At 38.9% G+C, this 25,674-nt stretch overlaps 1 protein-coding gene across 2 annotated transcripts in view; it reads left to right on the top strand.

Moving 5' to 3' along the window:
• The window catches only part of LOC127639683 (single-stranded DNA-binding protein 3-like), a 101,298-nt gene that overhangs the window by 35,663 nt on the left and 39,961 nt on the right, over positions 1 to 25,674 (top strand). For both annotated transcript variants that reach the window (XM_052121830.1, XM_052121831.1), the window contains exons 3-4: positions 440 to 501; positions 8,925 to 9,009. In XM_052121830.1, the coding sequence (XP_051977790.1) occupies positions 440 to 501; positions 8,925 to 9,009 (147 nt within the window). The remainder of the gene's footprint in view (positions 1 to 439; positions 502 to 8,924; positions 9,010 to 25,674) is intronic.

Raw genomic sequence — 25,674 nt, 5'->3', positions numbered from 1 at the left:
GCACAGTAGATGCAATCTGTGAGGCTTGAGTTAATTAGTTAGACTATTAGTTAATACTTGAAAATAGAGTTGTCAGAACATAAAAATGTCAGTAGTCAATATCTGTAATAAAATTGATACCACAGCAAAAACTAATATTTAACGCATATCATTAAAGTGAAATATTTTAATATCAACTTGATACTGAAGTACTGGTAGTCTTGTTCTTTAAATAGTGTATAAGAGATAGGTGGATTATATTTACGTTTGGATGTCTGGTACAGTATTTGTCTTCCATGGGCAAAAGTTACTACACCTTGCCAGTTGCTGAACCAAGAGAAACTAAATGTTGAATTTGTTTCTCATTGTTTTTCCATGGTAATGGCGCTTTTAACCATAGTGCATGCATGATTGTCAGATGACCACTTTCGTTCTTTTTTTTTTTTCCCCTCCCTTTTAGATCCGATGGGAGAAGAATATCACATTAGGAGAGCCTCCTGGATTTCTGCACTCATGGTGGTGGTATGTATTGATTTTGTAATTCAAAACCCCTAACGTTCTCTGATGGTACTCCCGTGCTAGCCTTCAGCAAAGGGAGAGCCGTTGCATGAAAGTGGGTCCATTACTCTTGGAAGCAGGTGTCTCCTTATTGCTAAGGCTAGCATCACTATTACTGTTGCTAATACTTTGGGTTAGGGACCTGAACTAACCCCTAACCCCACATATTTAACTTCTACACACACTCGTCCCACACTATTTTTGCTACTGACATGTTTATACCTCAAATTGTGTGATTTATTAAGTAAGGTTTTACTTTATTAAGAGATCAGATTTACTGTTATTTACTATTTTGAACAAAAATCCCATAGACTTGCATAGAGGAAGGGACCTAAGCCATATCTAGGGACAGAATATCATGTGGGCTCTTTTCACTTGGGCCAGGAAGTAACTACCTAGCAAGCTCCCAGAATACCCTAGCAACTTCATAGCAATGTTCTAACCACCACTTGGCAACGGCATAAAAGTGTCCCGTTAACCACCTTCCTTTAAAATCCTAGGTCATGTCCAATATTAACAACCCATGTTTTTTCCATAATTTTTGTCCACTAAAAATACTTTTTTTAATGTTTTGTCTGCTGATCGTTCGACACGAAGGTACACAACAGTTGGACGATTTGCCAAAGGCTTATTTTTATCCATGTCAAATGAAATATGGCATCTACCCTGACTAAGGTCCTTTGTCCATCTCTAAGAGAAGAACATGAAGAACAAGACACCCCTTCAACACAAAGTTGTTTTTTGAGGATTCTTTAACCATTTCATAAACATCTCTAGTTGACAAATGGAAGCGTGAGTTGGACTGGACTTCATGTACAGTTGAAGTCAGAAGTTTACATACACTTGGGTTGAATTAATTAAAAACAAAAATGTACCACTACACAGATTTAAGTGAATCAATCCCAGGACAATAGCAAAGGATCTTGTGAAGATGCTGGAGGAAACAGGTATACAATATCTATATACACAGTTTAAACGAGTTCTATATCGACAGAACCTGAAAGGCTGCTCAGTAAGGAAGAAGCCAATACTCCAAAACTGCCATAAAAAAGTCAGACTACAGTTTTAAAGTGCACATGGGGACAAAGATCTTACTTAATTTCCTCTGATCTGATGAAACAAAAATGTAACTATTTGGCCATAATGACCATCGTTATGTTTAGAGAAAAAAAGGTAAGGCTTGCAAGCCAAAGAACACCATCCCAACCATGAAGCATGGGGGTGGCAGCAGCGTGTTGTGGAGGTGCTTTGCTGCAGGAGGGACTGGTGCACTTCACAAAATTGATGGCCTCATGAGGAAGTAAAATTATGTGGATATATTGAAGCAACATCTCAAGACTTCAGCCAGTAAGTTAAAGCTTGGTAGCAAATGGGTCTTCCAAATGGACAATAACCCCAAGCATACCTCCAAAGTTGTGGCAAAATGGCTTACAACAACAAATTCAGGACAACAAAAATTCAAGGTACTGGAGTGGCCATCACAAAAGCCTGACCTCAATTTGATAGAAAATATATGGGCAGAACTGAAAAAGCATGTGCGAGCAAGGAGTCCTACAAAACTGACTCTGTTACACCAGTTCTGTCAGGAGGATTGGGCCAAAATTCCAGCAACTTATTGTGAGAAGCTTGTGGAAGGCTACCCAAAAGGTTTGACCCAAGTTAAACAATTTGAAGGCAATGCCACCAAATACTAACAAATTGTATATAAACTTCTGATCCACTGGTAATGTGATGACTTCAACTGTAAATGCCAGGGTCATTTTCCTGTTATGTTCTTGGCTTGTTCCTTAAGAATGAGATCAATGTATTATAGACCACGTTCACACAGAGCACCATGCTCATTTTGCACAATTTATTCTCAGTCTTAGATTATCGGCTCCCCTCTGAGAGATTATTTGGTGTCTAGTAGGGTTTGAAGGGTCCCTCTGTGGTGTTGACCCCATCGGAGGGGCATCCGTCTGGGCCCATAGCACATGGAGGTGGGGGTCGTGACAGGGTTTCAGGGACTCAGAGGGGCCGATTGGTAACGCCTCCTTCACCAACCCCCTCCCCCAAACAAAAGGGCCAGATGGTAAAGCAAAAACCAACCCCTCCCCCCTATGCATACCCCCCCCCAACAACCTTTGTCTGGAGGCCTTTGCTTTGTTTGCGGAAGAGCCCTCAAAAGGATTAACTCCTTGCATTCCCGTCTTCTTTGTGTTAAACAGCCAAATCTCCTCCCCTGCCCCCTTACTTAATTTTTTTTCTTCTGTCTAAGGCAGTTTCCTGTTGTAAGGGGGTTTGAATGGTAGCACCAGGCTCGGGGGTGGGGCAGAAAGGGGGGGGGGGGTTGACAATGTTTGGTGTGAGGGGCAGTCATCTACATCTGTTGTAAGGCGAGCAAGGGGTGCATTGGGGGGTGTTGGTTTAGGCAGGGTGCAGGTGTGGATCGCAAAAAAGTGCGACCGTTTGCGATTAATCTTGTGCATAGATTTATTTAATCAATGTCTATGTTTGGCCACAGAAGAGAGAAAGTCAAGCAACAAAAATTTTTTGCAGCATGGATTTACATTCAGATGGCCCCAGGCTGACATTACTCATTGTGATCAGTAGAGACGACAGAAAAACCAAACAAAAGCGTTTACTTCCAAAACACTTTAATTTGAGCTCAACCACAAAACGCAGGAAACCGATAGTTGATTAAAACAAAAAGTGACTGGGTGTTGTGGACATTATTGGTGCCTTGGATGTAAATGTAAGATACAGAAAACATTGAATTATCAAGAAAAATCATACTACATATTTTTTTTACTATCATTTTATTTGACTTTAGAAGTTTACATCTGTTAGATCCGAGTATAGGGAGACTTCCTGGAAATTACAAAGCAGCTGATTTACATTATATGCTGATATACTCTTTTGTCAAGTTGTGTTATACAATAGATCATTGATGGTGAGAGCAAATGAAAACTTAGTGAGGTAATAAATAGACCTGAAGCCATTATTACTTTTATTTATTGTCTTCCTACATTTCTCTCTTCTGCATACTTTGGTTTTCTGTGCGTCATTCCATCTCACGCATGATTTAGTTCTCAGCCTTGCAAAGAATGCTCTTTTGACCGGACATGTTAGACACATGCACACTACTTCTGATTTGTGATACTCTTTTAGCAGAGTCAGCTAAGCAGCACATGGACAGTCTGTATGTAATGTTATGATGACAAAATTTGCGTCACGTGCGCTCTGCTCTATGCAAACATACTATATGCAAGTACGTGAACGCAGATGCTATGTGCATTGTTGTTCCAAAATATGTCATACTGCAATTCATAACACAATGCAAGTATGCGTTTTCATCTCTGTATCCACCATTATTGTGAACTGCTGCTTCTACACTGAGGTTGGTCTGTCAAGTCAACTACTACTAGCCAACAGTTTGAAGAGAATATTGCTGAGTAAGTAAGTTAGTCAATATATGTATCGCAATTTACCAGTGTAATAACGTATCTTGTTTTATGGCACAGAATTGTAAAGGAAACTCCATTGCCCCCTTGAGTACTGAAGTTTGATACCACCACAGTAACACAAGAACGCACATAATTAAGCATATTCAACTGGACGCTGTCTGGCAATGTGTTGGCCAAGTGTTCGCATCTGTATTTGCATACTCCCGTAGATTTAAATTGAAGAAGGCATCTAAGTTGCATCTAGGGACCATAAAATCATAAATATTTGGGGGTGGGGATTTTTTTGCACGGGCAATTAAAGGCCTCAATATACTTCCATACAAGTTCTTATTCGTTCTTCGATCAGGGGTAAAAAGAAGTTCGAAACAGCCAAGCAACGGTATGATGTTTGCGAACATTCAGACACTGGCCACAACGCTGTGGGGTGGCATTTAGAGGTACATTATAAATATGAGGACACAAGACATTTAAAGCCTTAACTAATGTGACAATAAAATGTGTTCTCAATGATCAATCATTTTATGAGTAGAATTCACATAAGGTCAGTAAAATAAACCGTTTTAACCACAATGATGATTTAAAGTTATACATGCAGTAGTTATGTTTATTTGTATTGTTTAGATTCTGAATTCACGGAGCTATTGAGCTAACAACATGCTATTTGCGGCCATAATATAAGCCGATTACACTCAAACGTTATTGTAATTTATGATGATTCTACTGCAAAATGGGTGTATAAAAGATTGTTAATGTGGAAAAAACAGACAAAAGAATTATGATAAGAGAGGCATGTCTTTGGGCAGATGTGTGAATGGCTTTCTTGCTGCAGATGGCACATGAGTGAATGAGCACTTGAGAGTATTTGAGTATATTTGATTCCTTTTGTAGACTAAATAAACAAAAAAACAAATCACATGACATGCTCTTGCAAAATCTTTCTATGTGAATTTGCACCAGCTCACTAGTAACTCTACACGCCGTGTTCGTGTTGATTGATTTTGACTAACTGAAGAATGTAAGCAGCCTAAAAGTTTGCCCCTGCGCGCTGATACGAACCACCAAAACAAACTAAAAAACACCTTTTTGGACAGATGTTGTTCTAAATGATGTCACACCTGTTCGTTCTTCTTTTTCACCTTTTTTAAAATGTTATCCCCTTTTCTCACAATTTAGAATGCCCAATTCCCACTACTTAGTAGGTCCTTGTGGTGGCACGGTATCTCACCTCAATCCTGGTGGTGGAGGACAAGTCTCAGTTGCCTCCGCTTCTAAGACCTCCAATCCACGCATCTTATCACATGGCTCGTTGTGACATTGTAGAGACTCCACGTGGAGGCTTATTCTACTCTCTGCGATCCATGCACAACTTACTACGTGCTCCATTGAGAGCAAGAACCACTTAATCATGACCGTGAGGAGGTTACTCCATTTGACTCTACCCTCTCTAGCAACAGGGCCAATTTGGTGACCTGGCTGGAGTCACTCGGCACACCATTGTTTCAAACTTGTGACTCCAGGTGTGGCAGTCAGCGTCGCTGAGCTACCCAGGCCCCCACAGCTGTTCGTTCTTCGATTTCGTATGAACCCCCCCCCCCCCAACTGGGTTGGGTTGAAGACCCAACTCTATTTCCTACAACTCCTGTTGGGTATTGATCCCATGCAAATGTTCAAAAGCATTAAATAGTTTCCCTGGTTCAATCAATATAATCAAAGTCACTTTTTTCAAAAATGCAGCCCGCAGTTGCCATTCCTCCCACCTTGATGTTTTCCTAGTTGATGATTTTCAGTAACAAAGTGTAACTGGCGTCTTATTTCATTTCCCCTGCACCCTGATTGGATTTGAGATGGTCTTGCTGTCTCCCTCCAGCAGCTCTCTGACAAAGCAGCAGTCTCTTTAACGGCAGCTGATAGATATGATAATGCAGACCGGCTTTATTGTGGAATGACTGAGGGCTGCTGAACAGGCATGACGTCCTCCTGTCAAAGTGCCTTTCTTGTTTTTTTTTCTCTCTTTCCTTTCACGTTTTATTTGTCTCCTGGTTTATGGCTTCTATAGGATTTGTGGTGTTAATGTATTGTACCTCCTCATTCAGTCTCAGTCACTAATTCACCTACGGTCCTTGTCGTCACGTTGTCTTTGGATTCTACTTCTTTTATACTACATCTACATCTTTTGTGTCTTGGCTATCTCCTTCCATCTTTTCCCTCAACTATAATGCAGAGTAGATCATTTTAACCATTATTAGAGATATGCTTTTGAGTCTAATCTGCATGTACAATGGCCCCAAAAATTAAAGGATACTTAAGTGTACGAATGTCTTCTCATTATATAACTGTATAGCAAACCAAGTGGCTTTTTATTTAAAGAAATATAGTAGAAACTTACTTTCATCTACTTTCAAATGATAAAATAATATATCTTCAAAATAAGACAAATGTTTTTTGGACACTTTCTGGTTGTGAAGGAGCATGTCCTCGGTAAATACTAATAGTAGTAGTCTCAAATTATATATATAAAAAAAAAGGTTTACTCAACTTACTCATAAGTTTGTACTATTCTTACTTGTTTTAATTAAGTTACTGTTACTCTCTACGTCTTAAAATTGTCATTAATAAAAACATTTAAGTGTTCCTAATTAAATATTACTTAAAATGTCACATTTTGGACTCATAACTCAAATACAGTTCTTTAAACTTCTTCAAGTACTACGAACTCAAAATTACCAAGTACAAAATGACGGCTGTGTGGAATACCCATAAACCCTTGCGCTTGAATAAATTATGTTTGTTTGGTCGAAACATGGGAGCTTATGTAGTAAAAATTGTTTTATTTAAAAAATGTATTTAGTTTGAATTCTTATGACTATTGTTTTTGTCTTGTAGCTGGTTGATAATTGAGATTTACATAAGTGCAGATTTATGTGCACTAAGAAGTAGAGTCCAGTGTGCCATATGGCTAACCTAGTGTCTAGTCACAATTTCCCTTATACTGTATAAGACATGTTATAACTCAATTTAAATCAATCAAAACAACAATAATTTAATCATAGATGAGTTGAGCTTACTTGTAACTAGTTAACATTACAAAAATTAAGTTCAGTTTACTTGAGCCAAATAAGTATGTTTACTTAGTATGCAAACCGATTTAATTGAGAAATCAAAGTAAGGTCAACGAATTAGATTTGACAGTGTAGTTAATGTCATGATGAACTATACCTCTGGATATTCTGCTAGGATGCATGTGCACTTGAGTGGATATGACGTCATACATACACTAAAAAACACCTTTAAACCAGTTGGATAAAGTGGCTTAAATGGCTCAGAAAAGTGAAGTTTGTTCTGAGATAAGCTCTAGCATCATTTGTTCGCAGATGCCACTTGGTTTATATATCTTGAATGTTAAACAGTGACTTGAAGATTTTTTTTAAGTGTGACTTTAAGTGTCTGAATCTTCAAATTCTTGCGTTTGATTTTCTCTGTTGGTTGATGAGCTAGGCTTTGTTTAACTTGCACTCGTATTTCACCCATAAACACTGAGTGATTTATAAAACCTGTCATAAGCTATCCTTTACGTTATGCTCATGAACACAATAGTTTGCACTGCACAATATTTGAAATGGGAGGAAGCTGATTAGCCCCATTGACCTGTCGCTTTGCCGTGAGTGGCCTATTTTGTCCTTTTTGCAATCTGTCACATCAAGCGTAAGCTTTTTACCACATTCAGAATAGAAGTCTAATTTTGTTGCATCAGCAAAAATAATGCACAGCAGAAGAAAGTGCTGCCTCGGAAGATAGAACATCTTGCATTAGTTTTGTTAAGTCCTGTTTCAGCAGCTTTTATGAAGCATCCATTAAATCAATATCTTAAGAGTGAGAGCGGTTTAATCCCGACCTGTTTAACAGGGACTTATTATCAATTAAGTAATTAAGGGACCATTTGGAGTGAAACCTACTCCCCCTAGCAGCCCTTAAGGACTGTATTTCCATAATTAACAAATATCAAGCCTAATTGATTGGCCACACAGGTCGCACCTCATAAAGTGGGAAGCTATCCATGGGTTATGATGCAGTGACCTAGCTTTGAAAGAATCTGACAAGTTCTAATGGGTGATACTGATAGAAAATCTGTTTTACATTGTTACTCAAAGTGGTAAAGATTATAATTTGAGAATAGAAGCTGATTTTAGTTCAGGATAGTTGGACGAAGGAAAACTGGGCCTCGAACTAGAGTTTGGAATCATCAGGAACTTACGATATTATATTGATAACTGGTTGCGATTCAATGATGTTGCGATTTCTTTATTTTGATTCAAAACTGTGACGTATTGCGATATTTGACTTGCTTGTTTCTCACTCATCTTCATTTGACTTAAGTACTTTATGACTGTCCTGCTTAATTTCATTGTAGAACATAGAATCGTAGCGCATAGTGATGTTAGTGTCAGTAAAAAATAAAAAGACACGAGGGAATAAGTACCTTGTTTCCACCATGTTTATCATCATTAAGTAAAAACTTGCATTCTAGCAGAGGATCTGTACAGACATTCTTCCAAACTAAACTGGGTATACACTTATATACTTTGCTTGTTCTGCGTTTTGGTCTAATAGAACTCCGTGTTCATTGACCTAATGGGTTTTCACCATTCTTGCTCTGAGTGGTGCTTAATCTCTTTTTCCCCCAAAATATGAATGTGAAAAATCCTTAGTTATAGTTAATTAATTATACTAAGCAAATAGATTCTTGGAAGATTATACAGAATCATGAGGTACAATATCACAATATTTTGAAATACTTGTACTTCATGACCATACCGTTTTCACATGGCCTTGTTGTAAAGTGGACCACAGCCTGTTTGTGCGTTGACAAGACAGCTGTCTAGTTCTGTAAAGTTCATCCATGTATTTGATACTCAGCTTTGTTTATTCTGCCTTATTTTGCAGTGTATTCTGGGATCTGTACTGTGCAGCTCCAGATCGACGGGAGACATGTGAACATTCCAGCGAGGCCAAGGCTTTCCACGACTATGTAAGTTCCTTTTTTATCTTCACTGTTGAAGCAATGGAGTTGAAGCCTGTGGTGTTAGATATAACTTGAGGTTCTTGTCTTGGTGTGGGGTTACACCAAAATGAGCAACTTTACTATGAGATTGCAGTTAGCAGTGCTGTTTAGCTTATGCTTTGGGTCATCATTCCGTCTTTTAGTTCTGAAATATGCCCTTGCCTTTTGTCTTTTTGAAAATGTGTGATATATATATATACATACACATACACATACACATACACACACACACACACACAAAAACACAGTTGAAGTCAGAAGTTTAAATACTAAAAAACTAATTTTATATCCACTCCTCAGATTTCATATTACCAAAATGTAGTTTTGGTAAGTTGTTTAGGACACCTACTTTGTGCATGACATGAGTAATTTTTCCCACAACCCTTTACAGACAGATTGTTTCACTTAATTGAATATACCACAATTCCAGTGGGTCAGAAGTTTACATTCACTAGTTAACTGTGCCTTTAAGCAGCTTGAAAAATTCCAGGAAATAATGTCAAGCCTTTAGCTGATAGTCTAATTGGAGGTGTATCTGTGGAAGTATTTTAAGGCCTACCTTCAAACTTAGTGACTCTTTGCTTGACATCACAGAAAAATCAAAAGAAATCCCCCTTTTCAAAATCAAAATAAATTTTCTGAGTCCGTGTCAGCTGCAAAGATGAAATTGATGACGCTGACTCGTGATCTCCGCAGTATAGTGCATGCGCCTATAGAGAGTAATGCAAGATAAGTTAAAAATGTCATGCAGTAAGCACGGTACTAATTTAGCTTCCACACTCCACACAAACACTTATATAACGCCTAATAATAGCGCACATATATTTAGGTTAACGTTAGAGCATGGGGCCATGTAAAGTGGCTACTACTTGCATGTTTCAAATGATAAGCCACGTTTGAGGTCGATGAATGATAGGCGAATGTTTGGATTTCCTGCCCAACATAATTACCACATGGACCAGCCGTGTTAACTATCTTTCCGTCACGGACAGCATGACATCGCCACTTCCTGTTGAGTTTCTTTTTTCTACGACCAACCGACTTATTACAATTTGGTCAAATAAGCCTCTTCTCATTGACTAACGTTTGGTCGACTATTAGGGGGCAGCCTAGTTTTCTACGATTAAATGTCAGGAAATGCGGCTGTGGCTCAGGTGGTAGAGCAGGTCGGCCGCTAATCGCAAGGTTGGCGGTTCGATTCCCGGCCAACATGACTCCACATGCCGAAGTGTCCTTGGGCAAGACACTGAACCCCAAGTTGCTCCCAATGGCTGGCTCTGCCGCCATTGTTGTGTGAGTGTGATTGTGTGTGTGAATGGGACACGGTGTAAAGCGCTTTGGTAACCTCTAAGGTTAAAAAGGGCGCTATATAAGTGCAGACCATTTACCATTTATAAATATATAATTTAAGCCTGGAACTAATATTTTATTGTAAAAAAAATTACAACAGTGGAACATTATTACATGATGTATAGAATAAATATTTAAGATGCTGCACTATTTCTAACTCACTAATATAATGTAAGCAAATTTATGAAAATTATCATGTTAACTTTTAAAGGTCAGATTTCTTCACAAGATGCCCTTTGAAACTTTCCCAGATCATGCTGAATAACACGTATCATCAGGTTTTGTACAAACTTGTGAAGTCCATGCCAGCTTGTGTGCATGCTATCTTTAAAGCTGAAAGGAGATGTACCAAATACTATTAAATTCTGTAAGACACGGCATTTTTTTGTTTAAACTTTTCTTTCAATAGATATGCTGATACTATAATTTGGAACAAATTATTTTAGTTTAAAATCAGAAAATACAAATAGAAAAAAAGATCACTAGTGGTCTGTCTTTTTTACCTCATGTGCTATAAATGTTTTCAACAATGTTTGAATTGCAGCACCAAGTTAAGCTGCAGGGCTAAGGATCTATTTTTGGAAAATGTAAAAACAGAAAATATTGTGATCTACAAATTTTTCAGAATTTTGTATTGACTTTATTGCCAGTGTACTGGTTTACTCCTTTGTCCATTTTCTTATGGTTCTAATAAAGTTTAGGCTTTCATAACCCAGCTGTTTGAGTGTGCTGTGCAGGATTTAGAGTAGACCAGGCCAACTAGGGTCAGCCTTAAAGGGCTGCACCCTGACATTTTTGACCCCTTCATCGGTGTTGGACCTTATGTCCGGCAGTGTTTCTAATGAAGAACTGGAGTAGCATGTGTGGACAGCCTCTGAACTCCTCCCAGAAGGGTAGATCATTGTTGATGTAGCTTTCTAACAGCAAACAACCATGTTAATGTGACCACAAACACTGACCCTTGCTCAAACCTTGGGCTCGGTCTTGAAGATTTTCAGTGTTAGTGCCTGGGTATCTACAGTTTGCAGAGCATGCTGAGAACCTCTTTTCCACTCTGCCTGTTTTCTTTGGCAATATGTTAGCGTCAAATATAAATATATATTTTACCCGCCACATTACCAGTGTTAAAACCTTTTGAATGCACTCTAGAGGAGGATAATGTGTCAAACATTATATTAAAGGAACCGTGATTTACTGCTAACTGCTTGCACCGGATTCTTACCTGTGCCAAATCTTGGGCCTTGAGTCATGAAAGGGATTATACTTCTATTATTGCCTCAGACATTTAATTTGCTGGACTTGTTAGTGGAGAACTGCTACAAGTACCTGTCAGCCGCCTGGCAAAGTTTTGACCAATTGGAATCCAGGTGTTCGCTTGGCGCATGTGTGTACGGCTTCTAAAAGATTAATTACATGGTTAATTAAAGGGTATGCTTAATTAAGTCTGTCGTGTGTTCAATTAATCTGTATGCCTAATCATTTCTAACACCCAATGGACACCTGGGATTCTTGAAATGAATGTTCTGACAACACCCACTCTGTACGGTTGACCAGCTGTACGGATTGACTGTTTGAAATGCTTTGTGGCCATTTCTGAGTAAACTCTGGCTCAGTCTCATGGATTTGCTACTGGACCTTTGGGACTTGGGGCAAGGTTGAAAGGCTCTGATGTCCTGCCCCTGAGTTCTAGTCTTGAGGATTAATGACCGGTTTCCCCTGACCTTTGACCCTATGCAAAGTTCAGGAGGTCAGATCGTATCCGGCCTGTGTTTTGTCCCATTGTAAATGTTTTGTGAAGTAATCTTTTCATCATGCAATTAATCAAAATTTGGCCTGAGATTGTTGCATCCAGCAAGCAAATTTTGGGTTTAGGGTTTTTATTAACTGGGTTAACACTTCAAGTTCACTCCATAAAGGTGAAGCGTGTCAAAGCAAAAATGAGCTTGTTTACATGCACTGAAATACACAAAAAACAAAAACAAACAAAAAAACCTGACAACATTTACATGACAGTTGAAATCATCAGATTATTCTCTGCTTTTATCATTAAATGTAAACAGGGATGCATACAGCACTTCTGCACATGGATAAGCCAGTAAGAACACCGGTAAAAGTGTTTGCATGCATGGGGAAAAATATGTTTGCTTTGTATAAAAGAAAATGTTTAAGCCATTACACTTTACATGTTGGCTTATTAAGCATGTAAGCGAGCTCATTGTTCAACCTATGGCATGAGTTTGGGGAGTAACTATCTGTTTGTGTGACTAACAGTGCATGTTCGAGAAAGCAGTCATTCATTTTGCTATTATATTTTGGTGACACTAGTGGGCTTTACGGGCTATTCAAAAACTTGAGAATTGCATTGAACTTCCAACATGTTTTATGCTCTCAATTTGCAGAGCGATTCACCTGGCCATCAACCCTTGATCAATGGCTGGCTGGTTACTCAAAAACCTGAAGCTAATTTCTGTCTATTTTTGAGACCTTTGTCGACACCCGGGCAAATGTTGTCTGAAGAGTCTTACGGTGGAGGTTGTGACGAGCTTTGGTGGTGGCGGGGGCTGGTGGAGATGGAGGACGATGAGAAGGAGGAGGCAGCGGCGTCAGTCCCAAGGGTTGCTCCAGACCTGTCTCTGCCTGATTAACTTCAGCTCTGGGATCCCTGTGGACTGGCCACCCCATCAAGCCTGCTATCTCAGGCAGGGCTGATAACAGTGCCCATTCCCCATTGTGTCAGTGGACCAGGGGCAGAATAACAAGCATGCTCCCATGAGTAAAATCCTCTACACTGTCTGTGCTGCAGCTATATTGGCTTCTTCTCAAAGTCACTAGATTTTTGCAGTTGCCGAATTAAGCATATTGTTTTTTTTTTTTTTTTTGCTGGGATTTGGAGGAACTTAGACTCTTCCTTTTAGATATGAAGTTTTCTTTTTCTGCCCCCAACTCGCACTTTTTCCCATGTGGCTAGTTGAAGGAGGTTCTGCAAGTAAGTCCTCCAGTTGTGAGGAAAGATAATGGGATATAATATGCCAATCTTGAGATCTGTAGAATCTGGTTCATAATTAATCCGAGGATTTCTGTAGGATTGTGACTCTGGCTCTGCTCCCAGAATCAGAGAGCCACTATACCAGAACCAGGAAGCCCTATGTGGCAGCTCTAGTGGCACCAAGAAACCATCAATACTATCACCCACCCCACCCCCTTTTAAACAGGCAGCGTCATCTGGAACTACTTTCGCATTCTTACAGGCAAGAGCCTATGCATTAATACTCACTGCCAAGTTTGTCTTATTTAGGATCTGAGATTCTCATTTAATGCAATATGAGGATCATTTAAAGAATAAAAAGACAAATGAGCAAGAGAAGGGGAAAGCAGTTTAAAGTAGGATATAGAGGAATGCAGATTTTGTCAGTATGACACCTACTGTATACCTTGTTGCTGCGAACTTCCTAAAACTCCCAAAGAAGCTTTTTTTCTACTGTGTGTATTAAGTTATACCAGCAGAAATATTTGTGTGTTTACATTATGCTTTCATGTTTGGCTTGAAACGGAGTCACTTGCAAACGGAGTTGAAAAAGTTGTATTGGTGAGTTATTTGATGTATAATTTCTTATTGTGTCTTTTTGTCATCTGAGTTCAAGTATAGCTGTTAGTGAATGTGCCACAACACATTGAGCCATGGTGCTCATGCAAGCAAAAGCATGTTTGAGTAGATTATGCATTTTCTGGTCAAGATGGTAATCTTTGTTCGATGCTGCACACTCTTGGGAGTGTAACATTTATACGCTGTATTATTTGGAGTGCTGCAACTATCCTAGTCGTAGGTCTTTTGCCATCTGAGACTGTTTTCAGGAATTGCAAAGGATTTGTCTTGTCATAGGGCGAAATCTTTGATCGCATAGTGTGTAGGGATGCCGCAGTGCGTCAGAGTTTTTGACGGTGAGATTACCATCTGAGAAAAAATTATTTGCAATTATTTGCAATTCTTCCTATTGTACAATAGCACTGATGCAAAAAATGCATAAAATGTAACAACTGAACATCTTTGTGGATGTATTTCTGGGGGATATGTGGAAGCTAAGAGCAGTCCTACAATAAGAAAACTGATAAATACACAAACAATAAATAGGAATTATATAATAAGAGACACTCCAATGTAAAATTCAAAGTGCTTCAAAATTTATGATGTCACTTTCTACAAGACCATCACCACACGCTCCAACCAGAAGGCCTTTATATCTAGGTGGGTGAGGGCCAGATGGAGGGTGGTGGCGATGCCGTCGTCTGTTTAACGGTTGTGAGGATATGCGAACTGCAGTGGGTCTAGTGAGGGGGGCAGCTGGGTCTTAATGTGCCTCATGACGAGCCTCTCGAAGCACTTCATGATGATGGGTGTGAGTGCGACGGGACGGTAGTCGTTGAGGCAGGACACTGAAGACTTCTTTGGCATGGGGACGATGGTGGTGGCCTTGAAGCACGTTGGAACGACGGCACTGCTCAGAGAGATGTTAAAGATGTCGGTAAGATCATCTGCCAGCTGGTCTGCACATCCTCTAAGCACTCTGCCAGGAATGATGTCTGGTCCAGCAGCCTTCTGTGGGTTGACTCTGTGTAGCGTTTTGCTCACATCAGCCGTGGTAAGACAGAGCACCTGGTCGTTGGGAGGAGGGATGATCATCCTCGCCACCACGTTGTTCTGCGCCTCAAACCGAGCGTAGAAGTCGTTCAGCGCATCTGGAAGGGAGGCATCTTTGTCACGGGCAATTGATGTTGTCCTGTAGTTTGTGATAGCCTGGATGCCCTGACACATGCGCCGCATGTCGCTGCTTTCCTGGAAGTGACTATGGATTCTCGGTGCGTGTGCGTGCTTTGCCTCACTGATGGCCTGGGACAGTTTGGCCCTCAATGTTCTTAGGGCTGCCTTGTCACCTGCTCTGAAGACGGAGTCTCGGGTCCTCAGCAGCGCACACCGCCATCTTGGATCTTGTAGACTACATCTTGGATCATCTTGGACTATGCATAATAATGAGGAAGAAAACGCACAACCTTTCAAAGTTCAGTCGTTGATGTCACGTGCTGTCAGCATGCTTAAACATTACAAAAAGTAGCATTTTTTTTATTTATCACTTTGAAATCACCAACGCTAAAAATGTTAAACTTACTAGTTTGTTGTTGGATGACTAGTGGAGCATCTTGTCCAAATTGTAAGATGTGTTTCTTTCTATGACTTCTGTCTGCACAATATACATCAGTCGTATTCAGTCAGTCATTTAAATGCTCTCTAACTGCCGATTTAAGTAACTTTTTTTTTTTGGTGGATATGAGTCTGGTAGATCAAATTATATTTTGTAGTTTGTGTGTAAGCCCCAGTTTCACGTGAATTGAACGTTCACGTTCAGCCCGTGGCACCTGGCTAAGCACCTGTATGGTCTGTAACCATAGCAACGGCTCCAGTACCCACACAGGCACAAGAGTTTTCACATTTAGGCTTACATTAACTCTTTAATAATATATATTTAAACATTATGTATATTAGTTTTGCCACATCTGAATAAAGCATTTAACCATGGATTCTAAATTCTTGCAGTTAAATAAACTCTGACATTTTGAATTGCGGTTAATAGTGAAACCATATAATCACAGCATCCCTAATAGTGTGACATGTTTACAGATGGCTGATTAATTGCTTTTGTGATGAATCTTGGCCTGAAACGAAGTTTTGGCAGTATCAGAAATGTTACAGTACATCACAGTCATGCATTGAATACTTTTATAATGGCCAGATATGATGAAACGCCCAGTCAGCACTGTTGATCAGGATGATTAGGACCAAAATCTTGGTGATGATGTGCATCATACAGTCTGAATATGTACAGTGTACCTTGACTTTTAAGTAAGGTCTCACTGGGATCATCTTGAACAGTCTGACAAATCGTATAAGTACAGTGTGCTCCCGGCTGAACCGTAACCCTATCGATAACCCCAACTTGGTAGGAGCAAATGCAAATCTCGCAAGAGTTTTTCAGAATGATGTTTTACATGATTCATAGACATGACTGGCTTATAAATACATGAAGACTGTAAGTCAGCTAGTCTCTCTGCTATGTCAAGAGGCATGTTGTGAAAGATTGCGTGTCCTGTCCCATCAAGTACTGACAGAAACTTTGTCTGTACATAATGGGGGCCACCTTCTTGACCCGCAACACTCTATAGAGTAGCTCTGTTGCAGCGTTTAAATTTAAACATAATGAATGCCAATTTCAGCCGTCACATATGCCTACACTGCAGACAGAAATTTAGAGAGGATGAGAGGGTGACAGACAAGCATGTTTTTCGTCACCGTGTCTGTTGGCAGTGCTCTGCGTCATTGAAGAGACAAGAGCGGGTAGTCATCAAGGAACAGGAGGGTAAAATAGAGTGTTTCAAAAGTAGAAAGTGAATAAGCATTTGGTCATTGTCTTCATCTTTCTCATCCGTGCGGTAGTCCAGGTGACAGATTTTGAATGAGAGCTACATGCCATCTATCTCTTTTCAATGTGAGCTGTTCTCACTGCATCATCTGCAATAGCATTCACCTGTCTTTATTTCTTTCATGTGCATTCAGTTCCTGCCCTCTTGCCCTTTATTTTAAAGCTCTCAACATTGTTTGCCTCTTATTCTCTTTCTCTGAAAGAGATTTAGTGGCTTTGTGAAAGATAAACGCAAATAAATGTTAAAAGACTGAACAATGATTCGTGTTCACGTTCTCCCTTAACCTTTATCTTGCTCTGTAGAACTAATATTAACAAATGTACTTTACAAAGTATGCATTAATAAGGAGATTTGGTGCTTGTTTTGGGTTTGTCAATCTCATCTGTTCTTAAGGGTAATGTATATAATTGAGTTTTAGCATCTGTACTAGAGGTCTGCAACCTGACCCGGGCTCAACGGGACCCAAGAACTCGAGGGGTTTTAGGCTGGTCTCAGGTCAGTTTTTCAAGTAGGACTTCAGGTATGGGTCAGGTTTGTAATTATTGAATAAATAAAGAGGCTTACAGAACTTCGCACTCACGCACTCACTCACAGACACGTGCGAACAGACAAGTTGGGGGCCGCTAACACAAATTGTGTTTTTGCGTGCTGTTTCCCCATTGTTTAAACCCATGCTGGATGAATGTCTTTGACATTAGTACCACATCATGCTTTTTCTTCAGTGTCTCGAGCAGGACCGGCACATTTTAAACACCATGTCAAGTTAAAAATAATTTTTCAAAAACTCGTGTTGAGAACTTGAGACACCTGTGCTATGTTTCATTCTTTGTGCTGAATCTAGATTGTTTTTAGTGCAGTTATCAGAAAGATTCATCATTCTAAACAAGTTCGGGCTGTAAAGAGGAGACTGTTGCATTGTTCATATTATTCCAGATGGTTCTGCACCAAGTGAAGTTTCAGCAATTAAACGGTAACTCAATGCTTTTTTTCTTCATTCTACTCTAGTGTACTAATGTGCTGCCGTACCTTGTTAAAACTGTGTATGTTTACTGTTTCAGTACTTTTACAAATGTTGCCGGTATGCTTACATAAAATATAGCCTATTGCAAGAGTACTTGCTAGGAGAAGAAATTAGATAGTTATCGGGTTCGGGCTTAAAATCTGACAGTATCGTTCGGGCCGGGTAGGGTGGTCTCTGGTTCGGGTTTCAAATTAAGGCCAGTGCAGACATCTAATCCAGACCAGCCGGAAATAGAAAAATTGGCTTAACCAATGGCATGAGTTTGAGGTGGGACTCTCTTGTTTCTCAACCAGTGTTAGACAGGGGAAGTGTTTGGCAAGGCAGTTTGAAAACAATAATTTTTGCAGTTCCATTTGGTGTCACTAGAAGCAGGAAAATTACACATTTCACCTTTAAGGTACATGGTCTTCCATGTGTTTGTTTTTGTCTAGCAGTAAGAGACAATAGGAGTCGCTCTGACTCTTAATTTGCTGTTTACATTTAAGAGAGTGTCTGGAAATGGAGAGGGATGGATTCGAACTCATGATGCCCTTAAGAGCACCACAGCTGAAGGTGACGGAGCACATAATTAACTTTCATATTTAGGGTCTTACTTAGCACTCTGTTCTAATTGGCCCTTGACTTTTTTTTATTGTTACTGATTGTATCCTTTCTTTACTGCTTGTGAAAGTAATCATCACGATACGGTCCATGATCTTTCTTGTAAGTTGCTCTGGTCAGACAGCGTGTGCCAAGAAAATTTATAGAATTTAAGTCATCTGTCTGGAGGAGGTGTGATCTGTGATCAGAATTCTCCCTCCTTTTGCACTGTTTAGCTCTAAACTACATAGTTACCTTTAAGATGGCTGGCCAACCCTGATTTAGTTCCAAAAGTACCCTCTTCCCACAGAAATTGGAAAAAATTACAGCCATTAGACAAATAATGCAATAATAATGCAGATTACAAATCTGGTTGAACGGACTAGTGATTAATCGGCCAATATTTGTCTAATTTGAGATTACCAGCATCCGCCAATAACATCTCCATTTTAACAGAATTATCAGTCTTAGTTCCCTCTTGTGTAAGTTCCAAGCTTTGCCAACATCTTTTATATATCAATTAATATTTTGGTTTTCATTCATTTTTTGGGGGGTGTTTTTGGGTTAATATTGTGTAAAATAAGTGTTTTTTCAATTCAGCAATTTTGTAATATCTATCAGCACTATATTTGCCATTGCCCACACTGCTGTCTAGATATCACCACAGATTCCTGTTTGCAGTTCTGTGGATTTTGTCCTAATAAACCATCTGGTTCTTCTACAAGTGTCAATATGGGGACCGCATGGTTGTGTTTTTCTCATAACCTTGAAAGGGGGTGTGAATCAAGGGATACCGCAGTTATTCCAAGTCTCTCTATTTCATTTTGTTTCTCTTTGTTGTGCTAGTAGTGGCCAGCTTTGGTGGTGGTGAGGTTAAGTTAGCAGGTTCCACAGCTGGTATTTACTACATCTGGCACAGTTGACATAGCGGGCCATGCTACCTTTTTGTGCTCAAGTACCAGGCTCAGTTAGGGCAGGGTGACAAAGTATATCTCAGTATTCAATGTATATACAATATATGTCTACATTAGTATTGGCCTAGAACAGGGGTGCCCACACTTTTTTGTGTGATGATCTACTTTTAAATGACCAACTCAATAAGATCTACCAACTAAAAAAACACTGTTTTATTTAAAGGGGTCATGACATGAGAAACCAAATTTGCCTTGATCTTTTGGTATATAAGAGGTCTTTGTATCATTAAAACGTCCTGCAAGTTTAATATTTTAAGACGTCCTCCCCATTCTAAACGAATCATTTATTTAATCAAGCTCAAAATACAGGTCGTTCTGGATTCATGGTTAGAAGTGACGTGTCGGTTAGAAGTGACGTAACAGCGTTTGCATATGACCGCCTCCAGCACAAGATAACTACGATTTAAGCGCAAGACAACTACGCTCATTTCGTATCGCCATGCACCTCACAAGTGTTCAGTCGATGGACAGCGTGCTCTGACAGAGACTACTTGTGCACAGGAAAATTACGATGCCACACAGATGTGCTGTTCCTGGCTGTGGTCAAACAAAACCTCTGAATAAGCTGCCGAAAGATCCAGACGTCAGGGAAAAATGGATGCAGTTTATTTTTTGAGGACGTCCCAGTCACGGCAGTGTTAACTTAAGCGTTTGTTCTGTACATTTTAAGGATGACTGTTTTGAGAACAAATCTCAATATGATGCTGGCTTTGCCAGAAAACTGTTGCTCAAAGATAAGTCCGTGCCGACTATTCTGGGAACAACGACGACGCTAAACTGTAAGTAATCTATTTTAAACTTTAAACTACTTTTTAAAGCGCAATTTCATTCATTATGAATAATCACAGTGTTTTTACTTAGTTTACTTGCATATTGTTCTGGCTGGGGCGTCAATAATTGATACATAGGCACTGACGTTAGCCAATCATAACAGTGAGCGTTAACACTGAAGTCTTAAATGGAAACGCCCCAAAACAGACTGTTTGAATCAGAGGATGAGAAACAGGGTGGGAAAAGGTCATAAATCACTAGATTTTAAAAGTTTTTCTTAAAAAAAAATATATTAATACTATAATTGCACCTAAGGGAACATAATAATACAATAAAAAAAACCATGTCATGACCCCTTTAAAATAAGAAAATGCTTGTTGGGATTACTGCATCTATCCCTACATGGAATTCATCTTCTAATTAATAAAAAAACTATATAACAATGTTCAATGTTGATATCATTCGGATATCAACATCATAAAACTAAACGCAAAACACAAAGCACAATAGATTACAATAGCCAGGGCATTTACCTTATTCTGATGACTTGCACTGAATGGAATCAGGCAATTTTGCATAATTGTTCTCAGAAGTCCTTGGAAGGCGTGTATGCGCAAACCTAGTTGTCATGGCAACTGAATAAACAAAACATCGCCTGGTCAATATTTACTCGTCAAGTGCAAGTCAGACAGAAACTAAAAGAAGGGAAAGACATTATATTTATTTTTATTAAAATTTAACGAAAGTACATTTAAATTTTGTGCGATCTACCAGCATTGCCTTTTGCGATCGACTGGTAGATCGCGATCGATGTATTTGGCACCCCTGGCCTAGAAATTGCTTCTTTGCATATCAGAAAATGACTAAATTCGACCAAACATCCATTATCTGTAGATTAAAAATGTTTAATGTAAATACCAAAAAAAAATCGATTCAGTTCACTTGACATTCCATCTCTAAGCTGACACTATAGGGAGGGCCCATCTTCATGACCGAGATGAAACCCTTCTACAATAACTTCTACAGTTCTAAGACTGGCTATGGTATTTAAGCCCCGCCCATTTAAGCACAAAGCTGTCCGGTATAAAAGCAGGCACGCAAACTCATTCCTCAGAATTTTGTTCCTTCAAGCCTGTGAGGATCTCTCTCGTCTAGAAGCCCACTATAACTTCGACATCGACATACACGAGCCAGCGTATGGGATTTTCAAACATTTACTCCGTCTCTCCGCTTGACGCTTCGTTGGTGAACGGGTCGCTTCAGCATCCTGATTACCCACAGCTTTTGAATCCTTGTAAGCTATTGTTGATTTTTGTGTGTGTGCCTGAGAAATGCAAAGCAGAGACTTTCTCACTGGATCGTTGATGCGAACGCCCTGGCAGGTTGCAGGGGTCGAATTGCCCAATTGGTGTTAAAGCAACCTCAAGATGCATGTCCTCTTAATGGGCATGGACGAATGGTGTGTCCTTGCAAGACATATGTTTTGCAGTAGGATGGTCTTCTCAAAACATATTTGCAAGGTTTTACAACCTAGACATAACATCTCTTTCATCTCAAGTCCTCTCTGTCTAGAGCGCTTGCCATTTTATTGGTCAAACATATACTTATGCCCCTCTTTTTAAGTATGGGCTCCTCACCATTTTACTCAACCGCCTGCATTCAGGCCGTTGTAATTTCCCATTAGTCATAAGCACTTCGTTAGAAATAAAACTTCCTTCCCAACTGGGTTTGTGAAGGGGTTTATTCATCCTATTTGACTATAGTTCATATATCCATTCTGAGTTTTAAAGGGTGTGACTTAAACACTAAGCCAATCTTAGAATTGCAGTTATTGTAGAAGGGTTTCAAGTAGGTTGTGTAAAAGGACACTCCCTATAGCGTAAGCTTAGTGACGCAATGTATCGTTCCCTTCATCTCATGGAACTGGGGTTACATACGTAACCGAGATGTTATTTATTTGCTCAAGGCATGTTTTCCTACACAGTTTTTCACTTAATAAACATATTAAGATAAAATATTATTAATAATTTTAATTTATATACTGCATCAATATAATAATAATACAGTAGTATAAACAGCTATATTTACCTTCATATATTTTTCATAAAATAAATTAATTCAATTAAAACTAAGAAGGAAAAGGTTATGGAAATTAATTGAACATATCAACTCTAAAGTGTGCTTTTGGCTAGACTTGTTGGCATCATGATTCAACAGGCTTCTATGTATTGAATAGCAGAGAAACCCACAAAACTTGCACCAATCCCTCAAAACAAGCTCAGTCTATTCGCACAGACACCATTTATAATGGGAGATTACGTTATTTGATTTGGGTGGAGTGTTTGTTTTTCCACCTTTCACTTCTGCACACACATAAAGCTGCTCACATGAGTGTGTGTTTGCACTTGTATAAGGGAGTTTGTGGTGGAAGACACTACTGTCCACATCTTTGTCTCTCTCTTTCCTTTTGTTGCTTTAACGGCTGCCATGGGTCCACTAACAGATATTGAGTTTAATGTAGAGTAATTATTATTTTTATACTGTGTGCTTCCAAAGGCTTTCACTAGAAGTCAAAATGGCTCCCAGTTGACCGGCTGATTACCTCCTGAGGCCGTGCCTGCACCTGCCTCCAGTCTTACCTTGACAGAGCTGTACCTGACTGCCCAAACCATAGAATGACTGGCCTTAACAGTCAAGGGGCTGGGATGCTTCTTTACATGTCTGAATTGACACTCCTGTTTTAACATTATCTTTCTTTCTTTTTGGCTCTTTCTTTTCTTTTTATTTCTTTAGCTGTTTCTGTCACTAGCTCTGTTTTTTCATTCGCTCACTTTTACTTGTGTGTGTGTGTGTGTGTGTGTGTGTGTGTGTGTGTGTAAGCCTCTGCTGCATTGAGTCCATATGCTCTCCTCTGTGCTTCTCTGCCAACGTCATCTCATGTCAAACATGAGATCACGTTGACGTCTTAAACAGTCAATACATCTTTTTTGGCTTGCATATCATTTTGATTGTGATATTGTTAGTTAGAATGCATATATTGGTAGCATATATTTTTCCATCTTTATGCCACACACATGTCTAGACAGGAAACCTCATGTTGATCCTGTTTTAGTCTTGTTTCAAGTAGACCTAACGCAAAAGGACATGGGTGACTCACACAGGTCCTCCCTTATCAAGCTGTTTATTCCGGTGGTCTGTAATCATATTTTCAGAACACAATCCTGACCTGAAGCATCACACTTCTGGTATGTTTCATATTTTGCCCACTGCTGTCTCTTCTGTTTGTTTCATTTATGTCTCGTAATCTCATGGTTTTCTTTTGTGGCCTGTATCTGTACTCCCTCTCTGTAATTTCTGTCTCTTCGTGCAGGATTGAGTGTTTAATAACTGCTGCAGTTTATAAAGGCTAAGGGGTCGAAGAAAGGTCACAGGCGTTTCAGCTGCCAATCGGAAATCTCAGTCTGCTGCTGTCTGAAATGTTAAATCACATCTGACTTTGCGTTGTTTACCTATGTGTACACACCTTGGTTTTCAAAGTCTAATTCTTAGGATACTATTTTAATAATTTATAATCAAATTTATTTTCTCAGTTAATATTCTTTAGTGAATAAACAAACAAATAAACACCCTGCACACATCTGTGTTGTCCCCGTAAGGTTCATAGGACACAGGCAATGCAGTGGAATCATTATAGAAAGATCCCGCTCACTGTTGTTGAATCAAATACTTATTAGATAACATTTTGGTCAAAGAACAAAATATTGTTTAGTTGAAATATCCATACAATATTCTTTCTTTTTATGCTGTTTGATCTTTTGAAAAATGGCACCTGTGAGGAAGAGGAGGGTGAAGGAGAGTTTGGGGGGAGGGGCAGTTGACCTGCTTTTGGGGGGCTGCAGTGGCTGTGGTCGTGGTGTTGTAATCCAAGGGATGCGCGCTCAGATTAGAGGCTGCCCCATATTACGAATTTCTGGAGGGGAGGGCGAGGAAAGTCACAAAGTCCCAGGACAGATCCACCACTGGAGAGGATTACTTTTCACTTATTATTATCTCTCTCCTGCTATTTATTTATAATATCGATTAAAAAAGTCTATATTATTATTTTTTTATGCTTTGTGGCCAGAGAAAATAAAATAAAAAAGTTTTGAATAACAGACAAAGACCATCCAGCTTCGCCGAACATCAAATTTTCAAAAATATTTGTAATAATGTTTTTTAATAAAATTTTAAACTAGCTCATGAGTACAGTGTACCACACGTTTTTTCTAATGTATTCCTTATAAAGTTGTAAAGATAATTACCTTATATACAGTTAGATGGATAAAGACCATGATTTTCTTTTGTGTTAAATCATAGTTTTTCTAGTTATTCTTAAATGTGGAAAAATATAATAATCAGAAGCGGTCCAAACTTTTGATCTTTTGAACTGGCTGTGTTTTGTTTTTCATGTGTACAGCTGTGAAAGTTATTTTTTATTGATAGACAAAAGGTTGTTTGAAACTCAGGTTATGTATGTTTTAGCATATCTTCATTTTCCAGTTTCTCTAGCACAATTTCTACTCTTTCCCTTAATTTGTTCGCTAAATTATCACAACAGGTTATTAGTGCAAGGCTGGAAAGTAAATGTTTGTTGTTATAAGCAGCCCAATGCTCAGAAAATGTCCACCCAAAATAAAGAGTTTGACACTGTTGCAAATTGTGTTTAATTGCACTAATTAATTTGAGCCTGTGACTGCCAAATCTAATTTTTCAACAACGATGCATGCTAGGCTCGGCATCAGAATATTCATGTGATTCTGATATTAATATTGTGTTTCCGGTTTAATTCAGAAACATATTTTTTTGGCTGTGGTATTTATTATGGTTTGACTAATATGACACCAGTTCAGTTAATTATTTCTTGGCTTGGTTGTGATACAAATCAATAGTTTCGACATATGTTGCTGCTCACAGTTTATGATGACATTATAGTTTTAAAAATGTGATGCCATATGCAAAACAGATCTGCTATATGACAATGACCAATGTGATATTGCTAAAAATAAATTACACTAAATATAGACTTGTAAAAATGCTTCTATTTTTTTCATTACAATTATATAATCAGCTTAACAGTTTGAGGGAAAAATGTAAATTAATTTGGAATTTTTGTTTTTTACCAAGAAACTTTACTAAATAAATGTACAAAGAGAAAAAAAAAAAAAGTAACTAAAAACTTTCATTAAGTGTTTTTTTTTTTAGTATTTGGTATTTTACCATTTTGTTTTAATGACAGTATCGATTAAAGCTGGAGTGGACACTTCCTGTAGCACTTGCCATAGATTTTGCTGTCTTGTCGGGCACTTCTCAGGTACCTTACAGTCTATCTGATCCCACAAAAGCTCAATGGGGTTAAGATCCATAACACTCTTTTCCGATTATCTGTTGTCCAATGTCCCACTCTAAACTTTTTTCTTTTTGTTTTTC

This window comes from Xyrauchen texanus, chromosome 48 (assembly GCF_025860055.1).
Source record: "Xyrauchen texanus isolate HMW12.3.18 chromosome 48, RBS_HiC_50CHRs, whole genome shotgun sequence".
Lineage (NCBI taxonomy): Eukaryota > Metazoa > Chordata > Actinopteri > Cypriniformes > Catostomidae > Xyrauchen > Xyrauchen texanus.
The sequence above is the reverse complement of the archived record's forward strand: the minus strand, read 5'-3'. Positions and strand labels throughout refer to the sequence as shown.